This window comes from Passer montanus, unplaced genomic scaffold (genome assembly GCF_014805655.1).
Source record: "Passer montanus isolate IOZ18808 unplaced genomic scaffold, ASM1480565v1 scaffold94, whole genome shotgun sequence".
Taxonomy (NCBI): Eukaryota; Metazoa; Chordata; class Aves; order Passeriformes; family Passeridae; genus Passer; species Passer montanus.
Genome location: NW_024374812.1, coordinates 807729 through 822367, shown reverse-complemented (window position 1 = coordinate 822367; position 14639 = coordinate 807729). Strand labels below are relative to the sequence as shown.

At 42.9% G+C, this 14639-nt stretch overlaps 1 protein-coding gene across 5 annotated transcripts in view; it reads left to right on the top strand.

Moving 5' to 3' along the window:
• The first annotated feature begins 8629 nt into the window (after positions 1 to 8629).
• The window catches only part of TFAP2B (transcription factor AP-2 beta), a 30973-nt gene continuing 24963 nt past the window's right edge, over positions 8630 to 14639 (top strand). Inside the window, exons 1-3 of one of the 5 annotated variants that reach the window (XM_039696047.1) lie at positions 8660 to 8740; positions 12459 to 12485; positions 13808 to 14266. In XM_039696047.1, coding sequence (XP_039551981.1) covers positions 8660 to 8740; positions 12459 to 12485; positions 13808 to 14266 — 567 coding nt within the window. The other 4 variants (XM_039696045.1, XM_039696046.1, XM_039696042.1 and 1 more) reach the window with 4 other exon arrangements.

Sequence of the window (14639 nt, the reverse complement as noted above, 5' to 3'; positions counted from 1 at the left end):
AAAGAATCTATTATAAAATGAAAGGCAAAACAAGCTTAATTTATTCATCTTAACAGCAAGGTGATACAGGGAACTAACTGCAAGAGTTAATAGATACACCCTATCAAAAAATTTTACAGTTCGAGGATTCAGTTTCAATAAAACCCTGAATGGAAAACAGATTTCTATCTTTATCAGATGTATAAGAAATATATAATTTATTAAATTAGGCAAAGATTTTATGTCCATGGCCTCAGAGAGTAAAACCAAGATAGTGTTATTATTAGTGCTTCTGCAGGAACACTGTGGCTCATCCAACAGTTGTTCCATGCAGATTTTCTGGCCCATGTTCTGCATGAGTTACATTAACTGAGCAATTGCAGCTTTTGTTTCCACAAAGCTGTGATCATCCCACGGTTCCTGGTCTATCTTGTGGCTATTTTCATGACTTGCACAAAATAGATTTGCTGCTCTACTTTAGACTAATTCCATATTCAGAGGATACACAAATGGAATCCCCTGGGGAATGAGAGAAGCTGACCAAACAGCAGCACCCTTCATTTGCACAAGAGATTCAATGTGGCATAAGGAATGTTGACATCATAGGGAACTTGGCTGGATGTTGTTCTTGGTGCTGCAACATTGATCCTTTTTTTTTTTTTTTTTTTTTTTTTTTTTTTTTTTTTTAATTTTTTTCAGCCAGGCATCTTCCTGATGTTCCTGCCTCTGGGATGTAATCAGATTGGTTTTGATCAATTGTGTTCAAGGCAGGGCTGGACAGGGCTTGGAGCAACCTGGAGTGGTGAAAGCTGTTCCTGCCTATGGTAGGGGATTGGAACGAGATGGGTTTTGAGGCTCTTCCCAACCCAAACTATTCTGGGATTCTGTCATTCTATCATTCTCTAAATTATGATTAACAACAAATAAGGTAAGTCAAAATGGAGTTTCAGTAAAGAAATTGATATAGACAAGGTCATGCTCACAGAATCAATCCAGGTAGGGCTGGGAAAGAGAAGCATCCTCCTAAATTTCAGTCCCCTTCTCCACTACACTGATTAAGTTCCCTTCATTTATACACCATATGCTTTTAAGAGTATTTCTGGTTTATGTTTTCATGAAGGTTTACAGATTCATCATTAACTTATAATCAACACTAGTTACAAGAGGGGTTTTATTAAAAAATGCAAAGACTGAAACAAGGTTGGTCATTCAGGGAACTCTGACACTGCTCTTGTGATTCCAGCATGTGAGAAAACTCAGTGTAAAGCTCCTGTAAAAAACAGTGGGCCCTGACAAAAATTAGTGATTACCTTGTTGGTGAAAAAATTGACCATGATGAACCTTAATAACAAAGACTAATGTTGTCAAAAATGTAACAGCAATTCTAAGAGCCATTTTTTTAAGGAGCATTGTCATTAGATCTTTATGAAAGTGTTCTGAAACTCCATAAACAAATCTGTTATCAAAGTGCAGATTTTCATATTTTTTTGCATTGTACTCTTCTGGTAGCCAAATCAAATCATTAGATGTTCATTTCAAAACTAGGAGTGGGAGAAAAGCTAAAATTTGAATTTTCAAATTTCTCATTTTGGTAGCGGAGAACAAAATGTTTAATTTCAGAACTGTTAAAAATTATTCATTTACACTTGCTCATTCTTTGCCTGTTAGGCAGGAAACATTGACTTTTATTGTGTTTCTGCATTTATAATATGAAAGCAATGATATACAATTACCTTAGGAATACAAGTCTAAATTGCATTTTTATATTAATATTAATATCATGTTCTATAACTAGAATGAATATTTCATGGAAAGTGGTGAGGATGCAGTTAACCTAAGTCAAACAAGTTTGTGCCTAATTTTTTAGGTTCTATCTGAATTATTTGCCATGACTTAACTAGCACAGAGTAGTTTATATCCATATTAATAAACTTTAAGTGACTGAATGGACTCTAAATCCAAGTGACCATATTGATTCAGACTCCTGGGAACAGTGTCTGGTCTTTCCTGCCCCTCAAACTGTGCCTGGAAGCTGCCTGGAATTTCTGATATGAGCCAAAACCATGTCAGGATCCTGTGAACTTCTGAGCAATAGGAAAATTGAGTAATAAAAAATGCTCCTTGTCAGATGGAAGGGAAGGGAAGGGAAGGGAAGGAACCTAAACCCCCTCTAATACTTGGGCTAAATTTCCTGAAATCCACAGTGCAGTATATGAACAAACTGAAGGGAGAATCCAGGGAATGGTGTAACTCCAGATACATTATGAGCAATTTTGGAAGCCTGAAATGCATTTCCCCTATAGATGCAGTTTGCTGACTTTGCTATGTGGTCTTTCATGTACCCAGAATTTTTTCTCTCCCTAAAGCATTGCCTGTGGTCATATTTTCTGAGTGCCTATTGCAAGAAAGCAAGTTAAGAGAGTGGAGAAATTAAAAAGCAAGGGGGCTGGGAGTGATACTGGAGGAAAAAGTTGTATTCTCAAAACAGTTAATGGGCCAGGTCTTAATTTTTCTTCTCTCCCCTTAAATCTGATTAACTCTCTCCTGCCTTGAAATTTAAATATATAATTTGCTCTACTGCTCTACTTCTTCCTAAAATGGAAGAAGTGTATTTCCTCACATAAATATAATTTAAATATTGTTTTTTGGCTAAATCACATACAAACACTTGTTATCCAAGATAGCTTAACCAAATTAAACTAATAAAAATGGAATCTCCTAACTTCTGGACATATTAAATATTCACTAAAGCTAAGACCTCCCTTTAATGGGTGCAGTTTGCCCATTCTTGATTTTGTGACTCTATTTAGGTGTAGGGAGTTGTTTGGGAATGGGAAAAATAGATAAATAAAATGGATATGTTTTATTCAGATACACAAGCTAATCTCAGTGGTGGTCCATATCCTAGCTGAGGAAAATGAAAGATAACCTGATATGACTGATTTCAAATTTTCAAGGAAACAAGTTCAGCAACTTTTCAGTGTGTTTTGTTTGGCTTCTTGGAGGAAGAAGGTTTAGAAAGGATTAATTTGCTCTCAAAAGGTGAATGTGGAGACAAAGGATAACCATGCAGCAGTGAGAGCAGCTCTTGAGAGCTCCCAGCCTCCTCTTTGTGTTCCAAGGGATAAATCATCCATAAAGTCTTCACTTTAATGCTCTATTACCTAACTCCTGCTTTTCCTGTCAGTCATGGAATGCTGGGAAGTTGGCACTGAGTATTCAAAGAGGTTTTGGTCCTGAGACAAGGAGACACAAGGCAACAACACAGGCAATCCAAGCTCAGCTGGAAGGGCAATACAACCTGGGCAAGGCTTTGAGCTCCCTGTCTCAGGGAACCAAGCACTTCTGAAGTTCACTCAGCCTGAGATGAGTACCCACATAAGATCAAAATAAAGATTAAAGGACAGTGGAATGGGAAAAAAGAGTCCTGAAATTTTCTTCAGTCTTAGCCTGGGAGATCTGATTGCTGTTTCAGCTCCAGAGGGTTTGGGGTCTGCAGAACAGCTCTGAAGAGAGGATGCCAAAGCTGGATCCCACCCCACATTGCCTCAAGGTAGAGGTCCTTGTTAGCATCATGTACCCAGATTTCTTGTGAGGAAAAAACCCCAGGCAGTACAGAGGGATAAAACACATGGATTGCAAACAAAATGAATCTTGGATGCAAGAGTTCCCCTCAGTATAGTAACAACATATAATGCAACAGACAATTTGTATAATGCAACAAACAATTTGTATAATGCAACAAACTCTTGGAGGGGCTTCATTTTCCAAAGAGCCCACTGTGAGGTTTGGTCTGGGAGAAACTGGACCTGACCCATCAGTGCGAGGGTGCACCGGTTGGGGTTCCTGACATCCAAAATTGGTCACTAAATGGGTACCAGAGAAAGGTGAGCAATGTTGGAACTAATTTTTTATCATAATTAGACAAAATCAGTCTTCAGCTTTGGTGTCCTCACCAAAAAAAGGTGCTGGAATGGGTTCAGAGTAGGGAAATGAAGCTGGTGAAGGATGTAAAGAACCTGTTCTGGGAGGATTGACTGAGGGAGCTGGGGACGTTAAATGTGGCAAACAGTTTGGACCTGTCCATAAGGGTTCAACACACGTGTCTGAGCTTTCCTGCCTTGTTAAAAGCTGCTCTAGGTATTCTTCTTGCTGGGTTTGGTGATGCCCTTCCCTGAAGAAAGCACTGGTAGGTTCAGGAAAATGTAAAATAATGGGAACAGAATTTTTAGCAGGGCCTGTAATGCCAGAGCAAGGGTTTCAAACAAAAAAAAGACAGATTTCAACAAGATACAATGATTTTTCAATGAGGATGGTGAAACATTATTACAGGTTACCTGGAGAGGTGATGGATACCTCATTTCTGGAAATGTTCAAGGCCGGGTTGGACAGGGCTTGGAGCAACCTGAGATAGTGGGAAGATGTCCCTGCTCAAGGCAGGGGGTTGGACTAGATGCTCTTTTAAGTCCCTCTCCAGTCCAAATTATTCTATCATCCTACAATTGTATGGTTCTATGAAAAACCCTCCTTTTCTGGAGATGGTTATGTCTGGGATATAGTAGGAAACACAGATTTAACAGCAAACATTATGGAAAGATGGATTTTTAAGAGAGGAGTCTTAGTATTTTTCACAAAGAAAAGGTATAAAGTGCCCACCAAAGCAATGATTTTGTAAATCCATTTGTAGGCTGGCAGTAAATTTCAAGACACCTGCAATGAAAATTAAAAGCTTTATAATTAAAAATAAGCTTCTTAATACAATATACTGATTTCTGAAATACACATGAGAACTTATAGAAGAAAAATATCAGGAGAAAAAAAAGAGCTGATTTGGAGGAAAAGGTACCAAACATGTTCTAAAAGCTTGGATTTTACCAGAACTCAGAAACCTGCCTTTCCATGAGCTCAGCGAGCAGCAGAGGGCGCTGGGACAAACGGATTTCTTTTAAACTCCAGCCAACAATACGGATTTGCTGGGAGCTGGATACTGAGAGAGACAGACTTTCATTTATAGAGATCCATGCTAGATTAAAAAGGCAGGGCAGGATTTAAATCCCATTTCTGAAACAGGGCCTTGATTAGGGGCAGGCAACATTAAAAGAAAAAAAAATTCTGGAAAAAGCACATGAGATAAAGGTAGCATAACTTACTGAATTAATTTTTTTTTCGAGTTCTCAACAAAGTAGACATCCTATTATTTTAGGTTCTCTCTCTCCAAGGGCTATGAACAAATATTTCATTGGGATAATTAGGATATTCAACCTAGTCTGTATTCTCACTATTCTATAGTGAGTAATACTCATGGTATTGAGCATGGAGTATAGAAGATTTATTCTGATTTTAAGGTAGAGTTTGAAACACCGAATGGCGTGTTAATCAAAAATCAATGTAAATAAGAACCTGCAACTTTATCCTTAAGGATGAAAGATTCATATCAGCCTCATTTCTAGCAGAGGAAATATTTGGGTGCTTGTAATTCCCAAATATGGACCTGGATCTCTTGGAGCAAGTGCAAAGTGGAACACAAAGATGCTCTGAGGATTGGAGCGGACAGGTTGAGAGAAGAGAAGGCTCCAGGAACACTTTAGAGCCCCTTCCACTTTAGACCTCCCTGCCTAAAGGAGCTCCAGGAGAGCTGGAGAAGGACTCAGGACAAGGGACTGGGGGGACAGGACAAGACAGAATGGCTTTAAATTGAAAGAGAGGAGAATTGGAATGGATACTGGGAAGAAATCCTTCCCTGTGAGGGTGGTGAGGCCCTGGCACAGGTTGCCCAGAGAAGCTGTGGCTGCTCCTGGATTTCTGTAAATGTCCAAGACCAGGCTGGACAGGGCTTGGAGCAGCCTGGGATAGCGGAAGGTGTGGCAGGGCGGTTGGAGCGGGACACCTTGCAGCTCCGATCCGAGCCGGGCCGTTCTGCGGGCAGCGAGTCCCCATCAGAGGGCGCCGCCGCTCCGCTCAACGCGCTCCGAGCGCCGCGGCTTCCTCCGCCCTGGGCACGGCCGCGGATAAAGCCATCCTCAACAATAATGATAAAAATATATTCCTTTGCCGTCGTACCTGCCAGGCTGAGGCTGCAGCGCCCAGCTGAAAAAAACACCCGATGTTTCCCATGGAAAATATTGGAAAAGCGCGGCGCAAACTGCCGGGAAAGGGCTGGTTTTCCCCCTTTGTTTTTTTTTTTTTACTTTTGAAAGTATGGGTTGTGGTGGTCAGTTTTAGGTATGTGTGCCGCCTTTTGGACTCGGGGTTCATTGCACGTGTTGTGAGGGATAAATCGTTGCAAGTGTTGCTGCGTGGAATTGGTGAATTAAACTGGAGGCAGCTGCGGGGGTGGGGGTGCAAAACAAGCGCAAAAACAAAATGTGAAGAACCTTACTTTTGCAAATGAACGCTCGTTCGTTTGTCATGTTTTGCAAATGGAAGACAAATGTAATAATAGCGGGGTTTAAAAGTCAGAATTTACCGTCTATACCAATGTGTTAGCAAGGAGACAGTGGACGTCAAGTCTATTTTAGGGTCTTCTTTTTTTCACTCCCCTCCTCTCCCCTCCCCCAGCTCGCAGAACGTATTTAATTCAGAGTGCCACGGAATGGTGAAGCATTAGCCGTCATGAAGCTCATTCACTCTGCCCTGTGCCAGCCTTCATGACTCAAAGACTTCCACAAAAGTGATGGCAAACTGTCCCTTTATGAGCTTGGTATTTTTCTAAGAGGGTCATTCAGATCTATAGGTGCGTAAGGGTGGCTCCGTGGGTATCTCCGCACACCCCCGTGCAAACAGCTGACATCCTTTCTCCTTTTTCAGCATTTTTTCACCCTATTGCCTCAGTTGAAATGATCAGTCCAACCCACTCAAAGATGTGCCCTTTTTCTGCTCCTCCTCAGTGCAGCACTGGCTGTGCTGAGAACAAAACCTCGTATCTGCTTTAATAACTTCTAGCCAGACCGTTGTCCAGCTCCTGCTGTAATATCTGGCCGCTATTTGCCTCTTGCCTTTTGTGGGTTGAGGCTTCAGGAGAAGATGCACACTGCGAAATGGGGAGGGTGGTGTAGAGGCTGAGGGGGGAAAGGATGAATTTATGCTTTCTGCCTTAATTTGAGGCTAAAGCGAACAGAAAAAGCAAAGCCCACCCTTCCCACCAGCCAACCACACACCAGCAAATGTGTCTCCTGATGAAGTTCTCCTCGTTTCCGAGATTACATATATATATATATATAAAAGCATCTTTACCTGTAGGACCTTTGAAAGTACAAAGGACACTGTGCACTTTCCCATAGGATCCCGTGCAGAATAACAAAGATTTGTAGGAACCTTACAGGTAGAGCTTGAAATTTCCAGAGACAGGACCTTGAATTTAGAAACACCTTCTTTCTCTCTGTCTCTCTGTCTCTGTGCATCATTTTTTCCCCATCTTTTTTTCCCCTCCTGGTGCACCAGCCCACTGCAAAGCTCGATTGTTTCCTCTCAAAGGCAGAGATGGGCTCTGCTGCCTGTGTCGGCTCTTTGCCGCGCAACGTGTTAAAAAAATCGGACAATGCGAAGGAAGGTTTGCCTGGGGGGGAAAAAAAATAAAGGTTAAAACTGGTCTAACTCCTCCTCTCCCCTTCCAAACCGAGGGCTACCCGTGAAATGCACACATCCAACTCTATTTTTAATCGTTTTCTGAAAGTAGTAAACGCTATTCAAATGTGTGCATAGAAGGGTTTGCAAAACTCCTGGTTTTTTCCATTTATTTTTTCCCATATTAGGTATTTCTAAGTCATAAAATATACAGTCCAAGCTTGAAGTCTAAGGCTTTCCAGTGGAAATCATTGATCTAAATTTGCTCCTTTTAGATTTGCTTGAACGTGCTTTGATGAGACGCTGTTTTGGTGTTTAACTGCATATGAGAGGATAATTTCTGGACATGTAAATAAAAGCATATTGCATGTGGGGAAAAGCACCATATCTTGTTGTAAATGATGAATCACTTAGTGCAGAGGCAACTTATCCTTTATTTTATCTTAAGGAGGATTGAAAAATATTAATTTCATTTCATCTATCTATCTATCTATCTATCTATCAATGCATCCATCCAACCATCTACTAAAATAACAGATATGTGAACTGCATAATGTGTGCATTTAATCCTTCTGTACCAAGATATATATGTGTAAATGTATAACTAGATTCACATATATGCATTTAAATACACTCCCATATAAACTAACCAGGTTAGCGTGCACATGTGCATATGTAACATGCAGTCTCCATGTGCCCACATGTGGAAGAATATATATAATTTACATATCTAAATGTGGCAACTAATATGTCTACACACGGGGAAAAGTTGCCTGTTCAGAGATATACATGTGTATGGGTGCCTGCATGTGTAAATCTGTGATGGTGCAGCTCTGTGTATGTATATATTTTATATGCCTGCACGTAAGTCTCTATATGTGTGTATATGTCTATATCTAGTCACATATATGTCTGTAGCTATATGTAACTATGTAACAGAGAATGTTTTTTACTATCCGATTGAGGTAGGCTTCTGCAGCCTATTGTTTCAGACAACAGATATAAGTTGCGATGGAAGAGGAACGTCGGATTTGGTGTCTGTCCCCCATTTCCAATTATAGATGGATCATTACAGACAGAGAAGTACTGAGAATCCAGACATCTGCTCTTCACATGAATGCACTCACCTCCTAGAGAACAGCCTGCCATCATGCTCTGGAAACTGGTTGAAAATGTCAAGTATGAAGATATCTACGAGGTGAGTATATAATATGCATATGAGTAAGAGAGTATATGTATATTTAAATATACATCTAGCATATAGATACAGGCATGGCTATATAATACATATATAGCTCTACATATGCATCCAGGGAGAAATAGAGATATACACTAGCACACAGGAATATAGAGATGGGAAACAGAAAGTAGATGCTTAAATGCTTATTTATTTGCATATTTGTATTCAGCATGCCAAGTCCTAAACTTTTTATTTTTTTTTTTTCACGGAAAAGCTGTTTGATGAGATTTAAAACATCAAAGAAATGATCTGGGGATTGGAATGAGGCAACTTAAAAGCAAGAGTTTGATTGTTTAGACCTCCAATTATATATAATTCGATTAAATATGGACAAATGTTGAGGAAAATTTTTAAAAGAGAGAAAAAAAGAAAAGAAACACAATCCGGTATTCAGGGACTGGATGCATTTCTTTCTTTTATTTTTTATTTTACAATTCCAAGCTCAGATCAACCCGAATATGGATTTTTTTTTTTATTATTGTTTTTTTTCTTGTTTTCACAACCGGATACTTTTTTTACGACTTTTTAATACCTCTACACCAACAGATAAGATGTGCGTGTGTACATATACTGGCATTAATTAAGCGGCACATACATTCTTGTGCGTGTGTGAGTTCACACACCCGAACCGGTGCAGTCAGAGGCAGCTCCGCATAGTCCGCGGACACGAAAAGTTGTGAGCTTTATCCAGACCTTATTTTCGAGGTCAAAAAGAAAACCAAGGGGAGAGGGGAAAAAAAAAATCACAGCTCAAACACTGTGAAACCTTTCTTAATTTTGCACGGTTTCCTGAGCCGGATCTTTCCCAAACGGGCTCCGCGAGTGTATTCCTTGTAAGTTAAACCGGCGTGCGGGATTTTCTCAGAAACGAGGGGGGAAGAAGAAAAAAAAAAAACCTGAAAGGATAAGTGAGGATGGCGCTCCACAAAATACTTTAATTTTTTTCTGTTGTTTTTATTTTGTAATTGAGGGGGAGGCGTTTGCGCGGCGATCACGGGGGGATATTTTCAGAAGGGCGCAATCCGTCACCTCCAGCGCGGAGCTGCTCCGAGGGGAGGCGGCCGGGCAGGGACGGGGGACAGGGGACAAGGAAGGGACCGGGGACAGGACAAGGGCCGGGGATGGACTGAGCGCTGAGCAGGGACCGGGGACGGAGCAGGGATCGGCCAGGGACGTGGCAGGGTCTGGGAAGGGACTGGGGATCGAGCAGGGATCAGCGACGGAGCAGGGAGCGGGGACTGAGCAGAGGCCGGGAAAGGACCGGGCACTGAGCAGGGACTGGAGACAGGGCAGGGACTGGGAACCGGACAGGAGCCGGGGTGGGACCGGGCGAGAACCGGGCAGGGGCTGGGTAGCAAGGAGAGAAGGGACACAGAGCGAGGGGCAGCTGCTGGGCAGGCGCCGGGGATCGGGCAGCGGACTGGGAAGAGAACGGGCAGGGCTGGGGATCGGGAAGCGGCCGGAGCCCCCCGGGGAAGCGCCGTCGGGGCAGCCCCGTCCCCAGCCCCGCCGCCCCCCCCCCATCCAGGAGAGCCTTGGCACTTACAGAGGGGAAACTCCCGGGAAAGGCGCAGAAAGAGACCGAGGGAAGGTACAGCTCCGGCTGCTCCCGGCCGGAGGAAGGACGGGATGGAGGGAAGCGGGGAGGGGACCCGCCGGCCGCACGGGAGAAATGTCTCACTCCTAAAAGCTGCCGTCAGGCTAATGACCATGGGCAAAAGCCAGCACTTGTAGAAGGCCCAGAGAATGAGCGCTCACACGTGTGTGTGTGTGTGCGTGTGTGTGTGTGCGTGTCCCCGCGTGTCCCCAGCCCGCTAAGCCCTCGCTGCTTTTCCCTGCCCATCTCCCGGCACAGCCCGGCCATTGTCTCTGCCCGCAGCAGCAGGCGACAAAACATCTCCCGTGCCTGCTGCCGAGGGATGAGGGCTTTTTTTCCACCCTGCTTTTGATGGGGGGGTTTAAGGCGCTGGGGGTTTACGGACACCCACGTTTGTAGGTTGCCGTGGGAGAGAAGAGTTGGGGGAGCGTTGGGTGGGATTTGGCCGCGGGCAGGCTGTATCCTAACTTGGGGATGCGCTCCAGGGCATTTTGTAACGTGTAGCCCCGCCAAAAAAAAAAATTGTTGTCTTTTTTTTTTTTTTTTTAAGACCTGAAACCCTCTAGATTTATGCTAAAAAATATTTCTCTCTCTTCTTCCCGATGCATAATTAACAACACGATGGTAGAGGCGTCTCAGCCACTTAAGCTGAATCTGTTCTTAAAACAAAAGTGTGTGTGTGTGTGCGTGTGCGTGCAGGGGGGGCAGCTCTGGGAAGTGTGAGTCTATTTAGGAAGGAACGTAAGTTGAACTTTAACAGAAATGGCAGACAGTCCAGTTGAACGGGTTCCTGCAACATCAAAAAGGTTTTATATCGCCCCTGGCTTTGCCTCAAAACTATAAATTTGCTATCCTTTAAAATTCACTCCATGCATTTCACATTTGGGTGCAAATAGGGAGAGCTATATACGTATATACATTTTTTTCATATCAGGCGGTAAAAAGATAATTCAGACCAAAAAAAAATGTGGAGCCCAACAATGCAGATTCAAGTATTTATTTGGCTATTGTGAATAAATATTATCTGTAACACGCACCAGAAATGCTTAATCTTCACCGTAAATAGACATATGTTACAGTGACTGCACGTTTCTTCTTCCATTCCTTAAAAAAATTACCAAAAAGAAAAAAGAATAGAAAAAAAGAAAAGCCTCTTTTTCTCCATTATTTGCTTAAAAACCCAAACACCAAACTGCAAGAACAAAAGCACCAAAGGCAATCAATTCCTCGTATTAGGAATGTGTCATTAAATATATATTAAAACGAAAAGGAAATATACTTTTCTCCTCCTCTTCTTCTTCTTTTCTTCTTCTTCTGCACCTCAAGCATTGCTTCATCTCGCTTCCTTGCTCCAGCTCAGCAGTCTCTGCTTTCCGCATCTTCCTCCGCTCGAGTTAATTGAAGTTCTGCCTCTTCCTCGCGAAACTTTTTCCCCCCTCTCCCTCTCCCCAAACTCTGCCTCTGCCAGCCCCCCTCGTCTGATTACATCTAGTAATTCTCCACTGAATGAACGTCATTTACAATAGTAGGGGAGCTCTCGAGCTGGCTGCCAGCTTCACGCTCCATTTGGTCCTGCATTCTCCCTTTAAAGTAGTCGTGTAATATTAATAGTCATGAATATCAATTATTATGAGGCGGTGTAGAGAAGGAAAGGGAGGAAGGGGTAGCGGAGCAGTCTGAGCCTAGCCTTGGGTTGAAGAGGATTGTATTTTAGGAGCTCAAAGGCAAAAAAAAAAAAAAAGGAAAAAACAAACCAAAAAACAAAAACAAAAAAAAACAAAAAAAAAAAAAAAAGAAAAAAAAAAGAGGAAAAAAACCCCGAGAGGGAGGGGTAAATCATATATGTAGATAGAGGTTTCCAGGCTCGGTTTTGGGGGCACTGGTCTTTTTTTTTTCTTTCTTTTTCTTTTTTTTTTTTAAAACCTTTTTTTTTTGATGGATAGACTTCGAAATATCTCAAGCTGTTCTCCTGTGTCCAACACGTCCCTTTGCAGATCTCCTTGATATTTTTCCCTCCAATTGTTAGTATTATCACCATTATTTTATTTTTAGCTATTACAAGACTTTTTTTATTTCCAGATGTTAGTCCACACCTATTCCGCCATGGTGAGTTTGGATCCATGTTGTACTAGAATTGCATGTTCTCTCTCTCTCTCTCGATCTGTTGTGTCTCTCTCTCCCTCTCTCTGTCTTTTTAAACGCCTTTGGCTTGGTAATTTAGCACAATAATTGGAGGAGGCTTGCAGCTGCTTCTCCCTTTTTGCATTGTGTGTTCCCGATTTGAGCTAGGGGAGTCTGGGGGGGAGAGCAGGGGGAAAAAGAACTTTTTTTCCTTGTTGTTTTCTTTTTTTTTTTTTTTTAAGCCATGTGTGCCATTGCTTGTGGGGGTTTGAACTACACTTTGTGGAATAGATATTTTTCTTGTTTACTTTAACCTCGCAGCTTCAGTGCGTTGGAGTTGGACAAAACTCCTCTCCCACCTTTTTTCTGAAGCCTCTACACACTCCCCCCACCCCCTGTCCCCCCCACACACCCCAAAGACTTTTCATTACAATTAACCCCCACCCCGTTCTCCGGAATATAATATTGGAAAAGGAAACAAAAGACACTGGAAGTTGCTGCAGAAATCATAGCGCCTGGATGTTCAATACCGATGATTCATTTTTATTTTATTTTATTTTATTTTTAAATTATTTTTAAGGGGTAGACTCCCTTTAAGCAAAGATTCCCTGCGATTTTTATTTTGGCTTTTTGGGTTTTTTTTTTCCTTTTTTTTTTTTTTTTTTTTTTCATTTTCCCAAGTTCTTCTTCGCACAACTTCTCACTTTGGAGTCTTCCGAGAAGTGCAACTTTCTTTTTGGGCTTTTCCACATGAAAATGGGTTGGTGATTTTGAGTTACAGGACTTGAGCAGAGGGAATAAACAGATTTTGGGAAACTTCAGGCAGGAGAAGGGGTGGGTTGTCTGGATAGACGGGTGGTTTGGTGCTCTTAATTTTTAAATGTTTTCTTTTTTCCCCTTTGGTTTGATTTGAGGGGGCTGTGGATTGGGAATTATACTACTGGTCTGAAATTGCAGATCGTACGTGTATTTGGAGCACTAGTCCTACATTTTTAATTATGACATTTAGCAATTCTCCCTCACACCCCCTCCCCTTCCCCCTCCTTGATAGTTCCTGGGAATAGACACGACGTGGGTGCAAAATGTTGGAACATTTCTAATAAGTGGAGGGAGAAGGGGGCACGTCTGAATCCCACTTTCCAGCTGTTTACATCCTATTTTATTTTATTTAACTCCGGGGTGGGTTTGTGCTCCTTTTGACATCTCGTGGAGTTTTTGTTGTTGTTTTTTGATTGGGCTTTTTTTTTTTTTCTAAAAACGCTCCTCTTTTTTTTGTTGTTGTTGTTTGTATGTCGTTCCGCTTGTAGGACCGGCATGATGGAGTGCCCAGCCACAGTTCCAGGCTGTCCCAGCTGGGATCCGTCTCGCAGGGACCCTACTCCAGCGCTCCTCCGCTCTCTCACACCCCATCCTCGGATTTCCAGCCGCCTTATTTCCCACCCCCCTACCAGCCTCTTCCTTACCACCAAAGCCAGGACCCTTACTCCCATGTCAATGACCCCTACTCCCTAAACCCCCTGCATCAGCCCCAGCAGCACCCCTGGGGACAGAGGCAGAGGCAAGAGGTGGGATCAGAAACCGGGTCACTGCTGCCACAGCCTCGGGCCGCCCTGCCCCAGCTCTCGGGACTGGACCCCAGGCGGGACTACCACTCAGTTCGGAGGCCAGATGTCCTCCTGCACTCAGCTCACCATGGCCTTGACTCCGGCATGGGGGACAGCCTTTCTCTGCACGGCATCGGACACCCAGGCATGGAGGAGGTCCAGGTAAGGCATCGCTTTCCTTTCTCCCGGGCAGTGCAGCTGGAGGCCCCGTCCCCGGGCTAGGAATGGTCACTGAGGGATTCCCAGCAATATTGCTGTGGGTTGACATTCTTTTTCCACACCGGTTTTGTGACTGTGGTACTCCCCCTCCCTCTTCCTTTATTTTTCTATTTTATTCTCTTTTAAAAATTTATTTCCTCTGCTTTATAAACCCTCCCCTACATGGCAAAGCAGCAAAGTGCAGGGGGAAGGCAGACATGCTGCTCTAAATATTCCACGTGTTTCAAAAGCTGGCAGAGTTCAAGCTTGGCTTTTCAAATTCCAGTTATTTCCCATGCAATCTCATCTTCCACTCCCCTCCGCCCTCCCCCATCAA